Raw genomic sequence first — 18,034 nt, 5'->3', positions numbered from 1 at the left:
GAGTGGAAAATACCATGGCCAACACTTGAAGCATGATACTGTTACAGTTTTGGGAAGCTGAAAATTATTTTTCAGGATACATTTTCAGGCAGACTTGGAAGAAAAGCTTCAAGGCCAATTTAACACTCTTTTTCTTTGTTTGTTTTCGATGTTTTGGTTGACCAGATCTGAAGTTATTTATACTCATATTTCACTCAGCCTTCTCTCAGCAATACCTCAATAACACCAGAGATGGTTGCCTAAGGAGGGAACCAGGTAAAAATGCCAGAATAATTGCACAGAAAATAATTAAGCTCCACGCTGCAGTCTCACGCTAGGAAGTCACACTTCACTGGCTAAATACACAGAATCATTTGGGAATTGTATTTTTATTTATTGTGAGCTTCATTATATCCAAGCAAGATACACTCTCAGGGTAGGAAGTGGGTTGTACTGGATTTATTGTGGAACAATACAAAGACCATCAAAGGAAAGATGTATTGCAGAACCTTTAAGACTTTTTTGTTGTTAATATACTGTTTATAAAGAAAAACTAAGATCAGATGCAATGTGGAATTGATGTTGGAGAGGATGAAAAGATTATAATTTCCTTGTTTTGTGAGTTGACCAGGCCTCAGAGGAAGAATAAACTTACCAGACTTCAGTAAAGCAGCTAGAGCAGATTACCACACAAGAGAAAGGCCCAGAGTGGAGGCATTTGTGGCATTACTGTTCTGGCAGCCTGAATTTTAAGATTCATTATAGAAAAAGGTCGTCCTTTGGGATAACTGAATGTATTTTTTGCTCAGCATAAACCTTTGAAAAAGTTTGATAAAAACAAGAATAGTGAATGTTGGGGAAGTAGCATCGTGAACCAGTTGTTGTGGGGAGAAAGGGAAATGCTTCTTCAGAAGCCTGCCAAGACAGAAGCATCCTAGGAGAAAGTCAGCTTTAAATAATCCTGCATGGAGTACATGTTTGGGAAAGGTTTGTGTGGTCAGATCCTCTCTAATGACAAAACTGCCTGCAGTGGTTTCTTAGATAACGTATTTCTGCAGACAGCTATCCATGTGGGAACACAACGGTATTTGCTTCTTGCAACTCTGTTAGCTCTCTTCAAATATATTGCAGTTACCATGTCCACGTAAAACAACAAGAAAACAAAAAACAAGTGCTCCAAGTAGGTATCTTTGATGTGGTCAGAAGTCTGAGTTTCTTACATGCATGTTTATTTTTTCTAAACACACAGCCCCGGCACTAATTAGGCAGGAACAAATGAGCCATTTTTATTTTTCCCCCCAAAGATGAACGATCAGCCAAAATCCTTTATTGTGAGCTTCTCCAAGTTTTTGAATCAGAGAGAAGTGTGAATTTTCTCTTAAGCATTAATGTTTCTGTAAATCTCTGCAGGGCAGATTGCAAGCCAGCTCGTTCTACTGAAGGTCAAAAAGTGTGGCACAGAACTGGCAAAACACAAACATCTCTAAATTGTGTTAATTGCACACAATTAGCCTAATACTTCAGATTCCTTGGAGAGAAAAAAAAAAAAGTTGAAAAATGTCTGTTCTGTGAAATGCAGGTTTTGAAATCCCATTTTAGTTGTATGTTTCATTGGAACAGATTTCTCCTGTCCACTGAAAAAAACAGAGTGAAATGGCAAGTACGCGACACCAGAGTGGCAACCACCCAAGGGTTACTGCCCTGTCTGAGGAGGATTCCATTCCCGGCTCAGACAAAGCTAAGCCTTGGTCTCCAATGTCTCCACTGTCCACTGTATCTACAGATTTTTCTGTTCTAAAATTGTTCACATCCCATTTTCTATTTGTCCTTTATGTGCTCTGTTGCTTATGTTCAAAACTACTGATAGAAGAACAAAGTCACAGACTGCTTTGTGAGCATAGCTGTGAAATCCAACACTGCAAACAGACTATTCCATTGCTCGAACGCATTCCAAAACCATATTGACCTTTTGCAGATACAATTAGGTCAATAATTAATTAACAGAATATGATCCAGAAACAAATCTTATAAAGACAGCAGGTTATGAGGAGGCACTAAGATAATTAAAAAAAAAAAAATGCAAGAAGCTTCTGTGCCCTGCTGCAGTATAAAGATGATCCCATTCTGTCTCTGTTAAATCATGTAACTTTTTGAGCACAGTAAATTTGGGTTCCTTCAGATTTGCTGAGAAGATGCTAGGTCTGGCAGCAGCTTTCTGTTAAGGTCTTTTTCCAGCATGGCTTCATTGGTGTCTGAGCTCAATGCAGATTTCCCCTTTAGAAGACTTCCAGGATTTTTCTAATCCTGATGTCCTGTTTACACAAACAGAGTTATGCTTGAGACATTTATTCTGCTGTCAAAGTTCTCCCACAAAGGCTTTCAAAGCGTTTTAGTCAGCCTCTGTGTTTTAAAAGAAAATATCTTCTAGATGTTCAGCTTAATGTCCGTGTCCTGGGTAAAGTCTGCATCCGGGCCTGGCTTGCACCTCAAACTCTCAGTTCAGTGTTCACAGCTGGCTGATGTTCACTTAGCTTCACAGCCCGAACTCGGCCTGTTCCCCAGTCTCCAGGTTGACACAGAAGTTCAGTGATCAATATTCATAAATCAAACACAGCCAATTATTAATACAGTGTAATCGCTGTAATCTCTTTCTCTAGCGTTCCTTGTCAAGGTCCTTGAAATCTGTGCTCAGGTCAAGAGACAAGAGCAGAAATTCAGGGAAGTAAGTGCTCTTCATTCTCCTCTTGCTAGCAAAACAGTCACATCCTCATGTACACATAGGTTACACACACATATATGCCATTTAACATTAAGAGCTTTTCATTGATCCAAGTCTTGGCAGAAGTGTAGAGAAATGATTCACATGGCTGTATTTTTGTCCTTCTTACTCAGTGAAATACTAGTCTGCTGGCCACTGTGAGCTCCCAAGAAATGCAACAGGGAAAGAGCAACAAACTGCACTAAAAAGATGGGGGGAAAAATTAGGACCCTTCAGCAGCAGATGCTAGCTTCCTGCATGGCACGTCTGTTATTTAAGAAGGCTTAATAATAAAGAACAATGTAACCTCAACCAAAATGCTGGAGAACAAGTCAAACAGTCTGTCTGCAGACTCAAGGCTTAAGCCAAATCCTTGGGCTGGATATTCTGTGTCTTTCAGAATTTTTTATCTTTTGTAATTTTCTGAAGATAGTTCCCTTTCCAGAAATTGAATTTATGGAAACTGCATGAAGCTTCCAGAAATCAACTTACCTTCAAAACACCGTGGAAAATAAGAGGTTTGCTGTGAAATACTACCTCGGAGCCTCAGGGGGAGTTTCATTACTCCAGACTTTAAGGATCACTGTGTGTGGATGATTCTATTTTTTGACTTGCTTTTATCAATAGGACAAAGAGATAAAGTGCTTTTACAATATAGTCTGTTACATGAATAATTAACATTCTTATTTCAGTTTGCACGTTACTGTTGTCCATCCTGAGTTCCTGTACCAAAATACTGCTGCTTAGACCACGAATTAGATCTCTAAGACATTAATTTTATTTCCCAAGACATATCAAACACCTACTTTATGTTATTGCTTTATTTTCCTTTGAAACATGAACCAGCTGTCGGATCCAATATTTCAAACTCTTAAGTCCTTAACCAGAAGCCACCAAGGTATTGAATGTAAATTACTTCTACTGAAAGGAATCAGGAATGACTGACTGCTGAGCACCATTTATTTCCTTTCTATGTTAACAACATTTAGGTGTGCTCTCCTTCACTCTGACAACTATTTAACATGATATGGCCAGGCTTATGCAGATCAGAACAGAAGCAATACAGCACTAATTATCAAGTCCTTCTGCCTTAGGTCTATAGCAGCAGAAGCCCTTGGGCTTACTGAAGAAGTTAGCAGAGAGTGACCTTTAACACACCTTTTGCTTGTAGTTTTTCTCTGGTCCATCAGATTATTCAAGAAACAGAACGACAGAGTAATTGAGTAATTCTGAGATAAGACTGAATGTCTTCAGTATGAGGACATTCGCATTCAAAATGTGAATGAATAAAGATTTAGGATTGCAAACACTAAAAAGCCATGAAGAAAACTTTACTGAAAGTGTCATGCTACAACTGGATCAGCACAGGCGCACAGACGTGCCTGGGCATCTGTACTGATACACAGATCATTCTGGCTGCACAGAGGCAGGTGTTAGGCTGGGATCTTCCTCGTTTAAGTTTTCATATACTATGAAGCATACCAAAATAAGAAAAATGAGGCTTGAGGCTTGGATTGCTTGTATGCTGAGACTTGAGCTTACCATGCTGATCAACATTGTCTTCTTATGGCGTGTGCACTCCTTATATGCTAAAACTGCATACAGTATGGAGATGCAAATGCATCTTGTCTGTCTGTAGTAAGATAACACATCGCAAATGTGCTCACAGCAGGTTTTATTAACTTATCCAGCATGATGAAACATTTGTTTTTGTTTTTCCTGTACAAGCAACACATATTAACTTGAATGTCTTCAGCAGTTCAGACTTCCAAGCTAGGAAAACCATAACAACTGCATAAAGCAGAGGGGCATCTTTATGAAGCATCAAAAGAGTATGGAACAGTTTGCTTCCAGAGTCAGTAGCTCAGTTTTTTCCCCTCAGAGCATTAATGCCCCAAGCCTTTCACATAGAATTATGTATTATGAAAAGCTGCAGTCAAAAATGGGAGAAAGAAGCTGTGGAAAACAACATCAATAGAGGAAGACAGCAGGACAGGCACCACTTTGAACTAGTATGTGCTGAGAGGTTTCTGAGTAGAAAATGCTGATTAGGTGATGAAAGAGACATTCTATATTAGAATTTATTTTTCTAAAATTTATAAACTTTTTTTTCAGTATTTGAAGTATTTGAAATAAATCATTGGATCCAAATGCTTACCTCTAAGTACTGGTATTTTTTTCCATCTTCATCAACCTTCAGAAATTGATCTTATCTCAATCAAACGTAGTAGAGGATAAAGCATTTAAGCACACTTCAATGAACAGTGGCTCTGAGCTTTTCTTTTTTTATTATTTTGTATTCGAGTCTCAGATTTTGCCACCATGGAAACACTAACAATTTATACCCAGCAGATCCAACGTCAAGGTGTGACAACTACATTGGCCTCCCATGTTCGTCACTTGATCCCAGCCAATATGTGAATGGGAAAGGCAAAAGTTGTGTGCAAGGGATGATGGCAAATTGCACTAAAAGAAAAAAGAAAAAAAAATGAAGAAAGTGGCAAATTACATATGGTTTCACACCGACTGATTTGCAGCCACAGTGTGTAGCACTCTGAAAGCACCAGCTGTTGAGCATGAAACATTTGACACTGCTGAGACATTTGGAAGCCAAACATTTAACGCTGAAAGAGAAATCTAAGGATTTTTCACCCAAGAAAATTTGAAGCATTAGAGGGAAGAAGTAACTGAATTTGATTACGCAAACAGGCAATACTAATATGAAGGCCCTTCAGCCTGCCTATTTGATAACTCTGCAAATCATACAGCCGTACAGAAGACAGAGCCACTGGAGGTCTACTTTGCACAATAGGCAACTTCAGGATGGAGGAAGCAACAGCATGCAGCATGTTGTCCAGCTGTGCCATCTGGCACTAGCTAATGTGTCTATCAGTGACTGCTTTCACACTCCCACCTATGAAACTTTTCATCATGTTATACTGAATGGTAAGTCCTTCAGAAAATATTTAAATATTAGGTGCAAATAAAATGAAAACCTTCAAAAAAGTGTCCACAGAACAGACGATCAAAGACCATTAAAGAAGCAAATAAACAAGACAAACTGCTGCTGCCTTATCCTTTTCCTCTAGGAATGAATAGTAGTCTACCAGGCCTAAATCTTTAGTAATTATTTCCACATAGGAGTGCAGCATTGATTTTTCTAAAGCATGCAGAGGGCCAGGAGTGCTTCGGTATCATTTGAGAGAGAAGCTTCAATAAGCAGTGGCAGCTTAAGAACAACATTTACGTCATTTGCAAAAGGAAGAATTTCCAGAACCATGAAGTTTTCAAGTAGTTAGCTTCTAAGTTTATTTTATAATATAAAATGACAGCCATTTATAATCTGTATTCCCTTGTTGTTACTAGTAATAAATATGGCCTCACAATCCATTAAAGCTAATGAATATGTCTTGGTTTCTTTAACCATGCAATTATAAATAAATAATAGCGGTTTTAACACAGGGTTACACAAGGCAGACTTTCATCTTTTGATATCTATATATTCCCAATGACACAAAGTTTAATAAATAAATAAATAAATAAGAGAGCATTTATTTCCTTATGTGTGAAGTGGGGTTCTCTTCAAGTAGCAGATCAATGATTGTCAAGGTTTAGTTAGGAATGCTATCACACCATGACTAATGTTACTGCTCATAGGAAAAATAAGTTTATTTTCCATATGCAATAAACCTATTCAGCCGTGACCTTCTGCAAAAGAAGAGAGAATTCCGCTTAATGGCTAAGAGGAGATTAAATACAATTGGACAGACTATAACACAGAGTTGGCTGCTTTGTTGCACAAAGAATGCCGTGGAAAACCTCCTTGCAGTAAGAGAGATAAGCTATCAAATTTGAAGGTTGCTCTTAAATGCATCAGTGCTATCTAGAAAGTAGCAGTCCATTTTCATTACTTTACCTGCAAGACAGAATATTACTTAAAAACAAACAAACAAAATAAAACAGAATATAAGTTACTATCCAATGATACTATGCTTTGCAAACAAAACCACAACACATTCCTTATGGAACTTACGTCATGGGCTTCCACAGTAACAACAAAAGCAAATTTATGATGAAAGCCGAATGTAAGGAATTTGGTTAATTGTAAACTGAATATATTTTAAAACTATTTAATTTGCTCTACATTTTGTGTACAGTAACAGAAATTGCTTGTTACACATTTTAACTGAAATGTCTCATACATAATCTTTTTTCTGGGGAAAAGCTGTAAGAAAACAAAGCTACTGTTGCTATATGAGAGAATTCAGGAGCAAATCCAACATTGATTGTTAGTACTACTCATAAACTTTAATTTACTCTTTCCAAGCATATAGTAATAAAATGCTTTATATAATACAACAGCAAAGATATTTTTGAATAAAGAAAAGAGAAAGCAAATGGAAGGAAAAAGAGAACAAGCTTATTTAATTTTATTGTATTTTGCAATCAGCTGCACATTAAGCTCTACTGCATCAAAACGACAGGAACTGAAATTTCTTCAACCAAACGATGGCACCTACGAGCTGATCTATACCATTTAGTCCCTTGAGGACTGTCTGATAGAACCTGCTGGGCCTTTTCAAGGCAAACATCACGTGGGAAAAAAATACAATCTCTTTCTGGATACTCCCCCCCCTCCCCTTTATTTTCATTTGTTTAATGCTTTCTGTTTATATTTAAGTGCATCTTTGCTTCCTAAACACACCCTCAAGAAAGGAGACCAAAAGAAAGTAACCAAACAAATTAGTCATAGAAATTGGCAGGCTGTGAAATACACACACACTCACAGAGGAAACAACCTACCAGAGGATACATTGCATATCTGTGTAACTTGCTAGAGTGAGAAATGTGGTCAATAGATAAAATCACTGTGCTAAAAAGAAGAGAGCTTTTTACCTCCTGTTTTTAGACAGATAGGTAAATATGATCTTCATTCAAGAAGTAACTCTCTGGAAATAAAGCGAGCAACTAAGCTATGAATTACAGTAAGCTTGTAATTAAAAAGAGCTGGAAATCCTCAACCACTACTCTGTTACTCTGTATCTAGTCATTAATGCAGCCAGTTACATACTGCAATCATTAACATACCCATAAATTGTTTACCTAGCTACTGTTTTATTGCAATTCTATATTTAAAATGTGATTCCAATTCAATTGGACTGGAATTACCATATGTTTTATATGTGGATGCTACAGTAATGGTAGAAGTAACAGTAAAATCTGCTCAAAAAGTCACGATAATTTAGAGAATATCTTCTTTAAGAGAATAATTATGTGCAATTTTAGTGTTCAAGTAAACCACTCTGGTTCTGTGTGTACGTCCCTAAAGAACATGGCAGCTCTTCTGTTACAAGATACCACTGAGGCAGAATAAAGTCTGATGGCCATGCAGGTTCATGCCAAGTTCCTTATAAAACAAATGATGACCCAGAAAAACCTTAGATCTTGGCTCCAGCCTAAGCACAGCATTTTCTACAAAAATAACAGGCCCACTTTGAACATCAGTGTCAATACTAATATCATGATAACGCAAGCTTTCAATTTTTACTATGAAGAACAGTGTGCTGTGTTGATCAATAAATCCTATACGGACTCATATAGAGTCTCATCCCCCTATAACCAATACAAAAGAATATAACATCTTAGAATTTATGACTACCCACTCCTAAGTTACAACTACTTAATTACTGAAAATTTGCACTCTTCTCTGCAGAACTGCTTACCCCTCCTTTGCTATGTCTTCAGTAGGGATTCCAGCAGCTGAGATTTCTTTTCTCCTCTACAACTGGGATAACATTTGATGCGTTCTTTGGGTATGCTTGAAAATCCCTTTATATTGCTGAAGGACAAAACGTGAGGAAAATGGTATTTTTCTTTCAAATCAGCCCAACATGCTTTTCTTTGAAATCTACTTCAGAACTGAGAAATAATGTGTTTTCTACACTTTTAGCTAAAGGTAAGCCACAAAGCAATACTAGATGTCTACTGTTCAATTAAGATAGAGAAGACAAAAAAAAAAAAAAAAGTTTGTTTTTACTTGCTTTATTCTTGCTTTCCTATCTGCAATGGAATGAAAATATAAAAAGAAGAGGGAGAGAGCTTCATTTTGTAATTTTTTTCCTGTTATAGCTAGCTACTCTTCCTCCCAGCCAGTTCAGCTAGGACTAATTGAGTGTCGAAATATGAAATAACATGGACGTTCTACCATATAAAAAACCTTAAAAGAGAAGCCTAGAGTAATTTCAGAGTATATTCTCTTATTAGCTGATATTAAAGCTGGATGTCTTTAAATGTAATAATAATAATAAAAAAACCTCTATGACTAGCACCAAGTTTCCTTCCTGATTATGATATACACTAGAACAAAAATAAAAATGGAATAACTTACTGATACATACTGAAGAAAAAAAAAATCTAAAGAAGATATTTTTATTATTATTACAATGCAAATTCATAATGTACTATTATGTGCTTCCTTAAATACATTAAAGATCCCTGTATGTAGTCTGCTCATGTTCCTACTACCTTTCCTTGAGTATTTAATAATTTGAAAATAACTGTTGAGCAGTAGTCCTGTTCTTGCAGAAGCCTCTCTTAATCTCTCTTCTGTTTACAGGCTAATTACATGTGAACAAACAGCCACAAATATCACATGCTACAATAAGCAGTGAGATGCTGCCCGAGGCCTCAGATTTCACTTTGTCCCTCTTCTCAGAAACAGACGTACAGCTCTCCTTTTCCATTTCTTTACATTAATTTCAAATCACCAAACCAGCACCAATTAGTTTTAAAGTCTTGCAGTTAGCATATCCCCTCCTGTTCTTAATAATTCAGGGGAAAAAATTATCAACACCTGGTGCTTTATTGTTCCTGGGTGTTCTGATTGCCTCTTGGTTCTTCTACAAATGGCTCAGGTGGCTGGAAAATTGTTGTTTGTTCGCCTTTATCCATTTCACCATTAAAGAGCTCGCTAAAATACTCCCTCCATCTTTCTCTAATTGCATTCTTTGTAGCTAAGATTTCCATTTTTGTCCTTTATCTGACTCATGTACAGTTCACACCCTTGTCTCAAATGCTGATATCCTGGTAAAATATTATTGTCTCATCTCATTACACCGCCACTTCAACTGCACGGAGCCATTTTTGTGACACAACACTGAATCATTTGTATTACCAGAAGATTTATGGAAGTCACAAAATCCTCACCACATATTAGTGTTTAATTGTGTTTTTATACTGCCCTCAAAATCAGTTTGTTTGTTTGTTTTCCTTTATCTTCTTTTTATTGTTTTCTCCTGCACTTTTCTTTACTCCAAGTGTTTCCCAACTGGTACAAAATTGTGGAATGATGATCAGGCCTGTTCCCCCGTCTCCTTGGTATTCAGGTCTGTACTGCATGTTTCTCAAAGGGGAGTGTTATACTAAGAACTACTCTCTACATTAAAACATCTCAGTCATTACTTTTACATGACAGCAAGATACATCCAAGGCACCTATCTTTAGCAGATTTCTTCACCGATGGCTCTGAAGCAATCAGTTTCTAATAACTTCCACATGAAATATGCTCCAGGGTTACAGATTTGTTAATTTCCAGAACTTCATTTTTTTAACTATCTTTTATAGCACAAGGAATTGCAGATACATGTGTACGTGCATCATATTTACTTAAAAGTAGCATTATATAAAGTTTACTTAGATTTCGCAGTTCATTTTCACATATTCTGTGGAAACCCCATGGATAACGTCTTCAGTTTCATGACTAAAACTGGAAAAAGAACTGTTCAAGGGAAAGTTTTACATTTCTTCACCAAATTCATGCAGTAGCAGGTATTTCTAGACGCAGATACAACCTACCCATTTCTTTTCCAGTGTTCGTGCATTGCTTTTCTCACACTATTTTACATATTTCATTTCCTTGGGTGCAGTGACATCGGTAAATTGTTTGTACTGGAAAACCCAGCAGTGTTTATTGGTGTCCAGAATTCCTCATAACAAAAGCTATGGTTTAAGTCCCGTTTTGAATTGCAAAACATGATGCGTTTAATTACAAAACTTATCATAAATTAGGCAAAGCAACTTGATCCTTCATATTAAGTTCTTGAGGAGCTTAGTTGCTGTTGGTTTTTTGTTTTTTCTTGTTTGTTTTGTAGTTTTTGTTGTTGTTATTGTTTTTGTTTGTTTGGTTAGGTTTTGTTTATTTTTCACAGAATCACAGAGTGGTTGAGGTTGGAAGGGACCTCCAGGGATTATTTAGTCTAACCCTGCTGCTCAAGCAGGGTCACCTTGACCACGTTACACGTTTTTACCAAAACCAGGAAAATAATATCACACTGAAGCAAACACCATTAGAAAATTTGACCTAGACTATATATTTTTTTAGCAAATATTGTAGTTTATCAACTACAGCAGAAACCTTTCTCAGCCACCAGCCTTTCCCACATGACTCCCTTTTCCCCCGAGCCCCCCCTCCCCGGGGGTTCCGCACTTTCGTCACACCCCCGCGTCACTGTGACCGCCACGCCACCGGCCGTTGTCGCCTCACGGCGTTCTGCCCGCCCCACCCCGCCGCCGCCGGCAGCACGGAGCTTCACCGCGGCCTCGGGGGCTGCTCGTTCTCCTCCCCGAAAGCTGAGGCGAATCTACCGATTGCCGGCAGCCGGGCCGCCCTCTGCTCGGCCAGCGGAAGGGGAAGCGTCGCCATTTTGTTTCGGGTGATGGCGACCGTGGTGCTGTGGAGCTGGAGAGTTTAGCGCGGGCCCGGCCTCCTGGGGGACTCGCTTCTCGGACAGTCGCTGTTGCTGCGAGTTTCCTCCTGCCCGCTGCGTCCCCCGGTGATGTACGGAGGGGTCGGGGGCTCTCGCCGGAGCGCAGAAGAGGCAGGCCCGCCGCCCCTCATGTTGTTGTCAGGCGGGGCAGCGGTCCCCGGGCCCCCCGGAGGAGGTGGAGGAGGAGGAGGTGGAGGTGGGAATAGCCGTGTGGAGCTGCTGGTGTTCGGCTATGCCTGCAAGCTGTTTCGAGATGATGAGAAGGCTCAGTACCAGGAGCAGGGGCGACACCTTATTCCTTGGATGGGAGACCCCAAGATCATGATCGATAGGTCGGTGTACCACAACCCCCAGACTCTGCTGCGAGATCTCCTGTTATAGCCTATTTCTGTTCCTCCCCTTGTGCTGTGGGCAAGCGAGGGCGGGGGATGAGCAATGGAGGGCTCGCTCTGGCCGATGGATGTGTGGGGATCTTCTTCGCTGGCAGGCTTGGAGGGCTGCTCCTCCTGCTAGGGTGCTTCAAGTGCTGCTGTTGTAAGGCTCACGTCCTCCTGGCAACGGGAACTTGGGGTTCCCCTCTCTAGCAGTGTGGGGAGGTTCCCCTCCCTCTGGCATCCAGTATGCGTTGTGTCTTCCTCTTCCACTTGCTAGGTTAGGGTTTGTGGAGTGGAGAGCGTGAGGGTTTTGCACCTTTTCAGTGCAACCCCCAACTACTGTCTGTCCTCACATGGAAACCAAAGAAGCCTTATTGCATTGGAATGCTTATCAGAAGCTTTCTGTGTTCTCTAAGCAGCCAGGGTGGAGGGCAGGGAGCGAAAAGGCATTTACCCACCTTAGGGAAAGTGGGGCTTCCATACTTATCCTGTGTAATCTGACTGCAAACTGTTGATGGGATACCCCAAGAGCAATTCATGGTCTAATTACTTTTTCCTTGTGCCATGCGTTAATCTATATTAGTGGCAGAGTGGGTCTTGTTTGGGGTGTTTGCTCTTCACAGGTTATGGCAGAGGTGGCTTTTTAGGTTGTTTTGCGGTACATACAGGTTCGTGGCCAGAAAGTATAACAGAATTTAGTGATTTGGTTTTTCTTCTGGTCTCTTAAGAAGTCTCAGCGGTTCAGGGTGGGATTTAGAAATAATTTATTCAGAACGAATTTTCTGAATATACATCTGGAGAAAGAAAATCAGAAGTCAGGTTGGGTATATGTGAGTGGAGCACTGAAAGTAATATTTAAGAGCATTTACGGCTGATCCTGAAAAACTCAGTGGAAAGATGGAGGGGTTTTGGTTTGAAAAGGATCACATGACATACTATACATATTTGTTCCCTCAATTTCATCATTGGTGTGATACTAAGCATGATTTTTCTTGTTTCAATTCAACACAACAGTATTTGGCGTGAAAAAAAAATCCATAAGAATACGGGAAAGAGATATGTTCTTGCACTATTTTTGATTCTTACGGTTTAATTTGTTAAATTGCAATAAATACAAAAACGTGAATAAAAAATAAGTTATATTTTATTTTTTACTTACATGGGAAGTGTTATAATGCACGCTTCTAAGGGCAGCTCACTTGTATGGTGCATTTCGTTAGGAGGTAGAGGCCATTTTTGTGGTTCTGTACAGCAGCAACCCAGTTTATTGTAATTACAGAAATTGTTGGGAGCAAAAATAAAGTATGTGCATGTACGTACATACATACAATACTAAAAAGTTCAAATAACATACATTTGTAAGTTAAGGAAGCTTGCATTTACTAATCCTATAAACTCCTTTGGAAGCTTAGATTCTTTTTATCTCCAGCAGCAGTCTTCATTTTCACCATTTTGAGAAAAGCACATTGCTATGAGAAGACATGGGTTGAAGTTTGCCTGTGGACAGAGCTTGATTAACCAGACCTACGTGTTTCATTAACTTTGCTATTAGAATATTTACTTTCTTTGTTTTTGGTCTAGCAAGTTGGCACAAGTCAAGAGTTGTGTGTGGGAAGACACCTCAGCGGAGTGGAGTTTACTGTCACTTTTCAATCAGTTTCTTTTACTGATGCATAAACATTATCCCGATGCAATGCTTTTCTTGCAAATAAAATTTTCTGCTTAGTAGAAAGGAAGTGTACGTCATTGATCTTTGCCGTTTTTACGGTGAACCTCCTTGAATTGCATGTATATGTTACTGTTCCTATGTATGTGTGTCTCTCTATCACATAACCCAGAACTTATTTCCTCAGCCAAATGGCTAGGGGCCGAGCCTAGCCATGATTTTACCTCCAATGGACGCAAGTTTCTATGGTGAAGATATCTCCTGAGAGTTCGGGACTAGCAGAAAGAAGCGAGGAAATTTCGACCGTTTGGTTCTTACGGATAGGTATTTATGTATTCGGGTTTGTGTGAATGTAAGCTATTTGACTTTCCAGAAAAACATATTTTGCAAGTGACATTGATTGGTTGGTTGAACCACGTACGGTAAGAGCTGTTAAGGAAATGGATCCCACTTAAACTATTAAAGGATACTTTTGCCTTTAATTGTAATAATTTATTAGTTTCTTTGAGAGGAATCTAGCCTATTAAACAAATTTTCCATAGTTGGTGACAAATGATTAGCAAAATTAAACGTAACTTCTAAAAGGAAATATGCTTTAACATATAAGTATTTTTTTTCATTTTTAATGGGTAAGTATTTAAGTAGTCGCATAAACTCAAGCCCTAAGTTTTTTTCATTGACCAGCTTTTTCATCTTGCAGGTATGATGGGCGTGGTCACCTGCATGACCTTTCTGAATATGACGCTGAATATTCCACGTGGAACAGAGATTATCAGTTGTCTGAAGAGGAAGCTAGAATAGAAGCCCTCTGTGATGAAGAGAGGTATTTAGCCTTGCATACGGACTTGCTTGAGGAGGAGGCGAGGCAAGGTATTGCTCAAGGAAACTTCCTGAGTTAGCACATGTTTAAATAAATAATTTTGAAGTTAATTAAATTTACTCCTACTTATTTTATACTCTCTTTTTTTCTGATGTTATCTTGACAGTATCCAGTGGATTCGAAAAGCGGGAGTCTTTGCGTATGTGAGAGGACCACAGGATAGTTTAAATATAGATCCACACAGAAACTGCCCTGATTGTGAGGGCAGACTGGGATTTGAGACACCCACCCCACCCCCAAAAAAAAACAACAGAATAAACACACCCTGCTTCTTTTTCAGTGCTGTATAACTGAAAGTCAGTGTTCTTGTGTGAATAATTATGTTAGAATGTCTTAACCCTCAGCCTTTATCTCTTCAGGGAGACATAAATGGTCAGCATGTGTACATGCTGTCTTTTTCTATTCAGTTTTAAATGAAAGTTAAAACAGGTGACAACGTCTCATCTAAAAACTTAAGTAAGAATCATTACTTTTTTTCTTTTAAAAAAAAAACATTAGCTTTTAAATATGTTGTATTAATTGATAATTGTATTTTTGTTCAAGAGGAGGAATATAAAAGACTGAGTGAAGCTTTGGCAGAAGATGGTACCTATAATGCAGTGGGATTCCGTTATGGCAGTGATTATTATGACCCTTCAGAACCCACTGAGGAGGAGGAACATCAGCCTGCAAAACAAAGAGGTAAGGGGTAAAAACAGTGAGGGTTAATTAAGAGGAAGCACCTTTGTCTCCCATGCAGTTCAAGGCTGAAAATCTTTGACGTTTTTACATGCGTTTTAATGCAAAAGTACTTCAGGTTAAATAGAGGTTACATTTTTTGTGGAAGTTTTTTACTAGATTTTTGTGGAAACTTTCTCTTGACATATTAAAATATTTTCCTAATAAAACCATAGTCAATACTGCAGTAATCAGGATCGGAAATTTAATTCTGCTGTCCTGCGGGTTCTTAATCATAAAAATTCTTGTATTTCATCACATGACAATTTTTTACTGCTACGTCTCTTGGTCAAGAAGGAAAAGATCACTAGAAACAAACATACAAAACAAGAATTAACCATAATAGAATTTTTAGATTTAGGTTTCGTCACCTTAGTAATTATAAACAAGACTTCTCAACATAGTATGCTTCTCTTTGTGATCTTAAATGCAAAGTTCAGGTTCTCATGCTCCCATCTTTAATTATGATAACTGTATTTTTAAGGGGAAGTCTTAAGGAAGATTTCAAGTGTTATTGAACTGTGTCTTAGTTATGTTAGGATTGTTTAATTAATAATTGGGTTATTTAACTACATATTGCTGGGTTACTGTGATACGAGATGTGCTTATCTTACACAGATGTGAAGATAAATACTCTTAGGTAAGCTTTTTTGTAATAATTTTTTGTTAACATTTGAATAGTTTGTCCTGTTTTGTGCTGTAGTATTTTACCTTGCCATTTGTTGTAGAAGCAGCTCAGACAGAAAATGTAGAAGAAAATGAAGAACCTTTTGTTGCCCCTCCGGGACTGAATGTACCTTCTGATGTGGAACTGGTATGTGTGTACATTTAATGCAGCCTACATTTCTGTCAATTTTCCAGAAGTTTATGGTGCTGTACTGATTTTTCTCCATTAACTTCAGTTTGGTAGACTTTAAATTATTCTCAAATATTAGCTTAATTCCAAATGTACTGCCTTGAATTTTTGAGTTCTTTTAACTCTCTTGAATCTTCTTATTCACATTGAAATTACTATCGTGTTTATGCTAAGTGCATTTAGTATCACTTGTGATATTTTAGAGAATGTGGAGAAAATAAAAAGTGGAAAGGACTGTTAACCCAGAAGATTGCTTCTGTTGACTTTTTCAGATTTGTTTTAATATGGCCCAATCTGAAGTGGGTAGGAAGGGACCAGTGTAAAGGAAGTAGCCAATGTAAAGGCTGCATTTAAGGCTAGCCTATTCCAGGAGGAAAGTAATAATTTATTTCTAGAAAATTCTGAAATAACTTGAAAGTATTAGCATTATAGAAGCTCTTCCCTTCATGTGATCTTACCAGAATGTGCTACATCGTAAGCTGTAAGCTTAACGATGACTTGCATGTTTTCCCTAAAGGGAGCTGAACAGTCTCTTCCTTCCAAGATCCTTCACTGAGGTGAAGTAATGTTGGTGTTTCAGTACAGTTGTAAACATGATGAATTTAAATTTATTTCAAGTTTCAGAAGAGATGCTGAAAAGTGAAATAATATTCTTTCTTCTATACCGTGTTTGTGGAAATGTTAATTTACCTTTGGGCTGCCTTCTCAACTTGATAATCTTAGCTAGTGAAGATTCAAAGCAATTTGTTAGAATCACTATTCATGAACACAGTGTTTGTGTAAGACTGTTCTTCTACTTCATTAGCCATTAATTGAAAATTTTTATCCTGTTCTGTTTTTTTAACATACCTATTATGTTACTTCCTTTACTTTTCTATACAGTCATACAATATGTTTCAATAGTAAAGTGCTTGCAAACCCACTTCTGAATTCAGATATTTACATTATTGCCTTTATATTGCCAGTTATACTTTATTCTTAGAATAGGAACGTCAATTTCACAGTCAGAAACCACTTATTTATAATTGTATGCTGTTTCCAAAAAGTGTCTGATGGTGAAAGAAGTTTTGCTGTTTTAGAAATCTGTTTTGCTGAGTTTTGTTATGAAATTTAAGATAAATTTTTACATGTACTTGCAGAATGCAACGTGGGGCTTACTGAAGTGATTTCTAATATAAGTCAGCTATTGAACTCCAATATGTTCAAACAAACAAAAAGTGAATGGGGATATTTTCAGTTTGGGTTTTAAAACAAACAAAACCAGAAATGTCTAGATAGCAGCTCTGAAAAGAACATATATTTAACCCTGGATTGGAAATAGTGAAAATGTTTTTTGTAAGCCGTGATGTTGTTGTTGTTCCAACCAAGTGATTCAGTTTCCCTGTTGAAAGTGCATATTCTGTTGGTTTTGTTTTATTTTTATTTTAAAGGCAAACAAAACCCTCTGTAAATTACTTTGCCATTTTGTTGATCCCCAGGTGATTGGAAAACATGTACAGATACGTTACTATTTTGTGGAAATGACAGTGGTGTTCTAGGCTTCTCCTGAGGCTGATGCTAATCAACATTTAAGTTAAAGGATATGTGATATGTAATTATGGCAAGGAGTTAATGGTCAAGGAGTGGGGTGGTACTTCTAAGCTTTGTGAATCATTTTGTGGAAGAGACTGTAGTGCTTGGAAGTTGGATAAGATCTGAGAATGAACTTGCTAACTTGGAGGCTTTGTTCACTATCTGCAAGGCGCAGGTCAATAAAGGTATCAAATAGCTCCTGCAGTAAAGAGCAATCCAGTGTGCAAATGTTAAATGAAGACTAAGTAGTTAGGCAGCACTACTGTAAAATAAAAAAATAAATAAAAAAATCCAGAGGCTCTAGTGAGCTGTTGCGTGTTGAGTGTATGGAAACTCCAATTGCAGCAGTAATGTCATTGTCAAATTTAAAATACAGGCATTGTGTTAAGCACACAGGGTGTCTTCTACTGCTTGAACTGTTCATGGTCTGGGTTAATGGGCCAAGGTGATTGTTTTTAACCACTGCA

The 18,034-nt window shown here is 38.1% G+C and overlaps 1 protein-coding gene across 10 annotated transcripts in view; it reads left to right on the top strand.

The window, feature by feature from the left end:
• The first annotated feature begins 11,229 nt into the window (after positions 1-11,229).
• LOC121079460 (splicing factor SWAP) overlaps positions 11,230-18,034 on the top strand; it is a 48,626-nt gene continuing 41,821 nt past the window's right edge. For 3 of the 10 annotated variants that reach the window (XM_040576764.1, XM_040576763.1, XM_040576761.1), the window contains exons 1-4: positions 11,230-11,834; positions 14,243-14,412; positions 14,966-15,103; positions 15,868-15,953. In XM_040576764.1, coding sequence (XP_040432698.1) covers positions 11,572-11,834; positions 14,243-14,412; positions 14,966-15,103; positions 15,868-15,953 — 657 coding nt within the window. In that variant the 5' untranslated portion in view covers positions 11,230-11,571. Of the gene's footprint in view, positions 14,413-14,965; positions 15,104-15,867; positions 15,954-18,034 lie in introns of all 10 variants that reach the window. The other 7 variants (XM_040576766.1, XM_040576770.1, XM_040576765.1 and 4 more) reach the window with 7 other exon arrangements.

The sequence above is a fragment of the Cygnus olor genome, chromosome 17, assembly GCF_009769625.2.
Source record: "Cygnus olor isolate bCygOlo1 chromosome 17, bCygOlo1.pri.v2, whole genome shotgun sequence".
NCBI classification, from domain to species: Eukaryota; Metazoa; Chordata; class Aves; order Anseriformes; family Anatidae; genus Cygnus; species Cygnus olor.
This window is presented reverse-complemented; position numbering and strand designations above follow the sequence as displayed.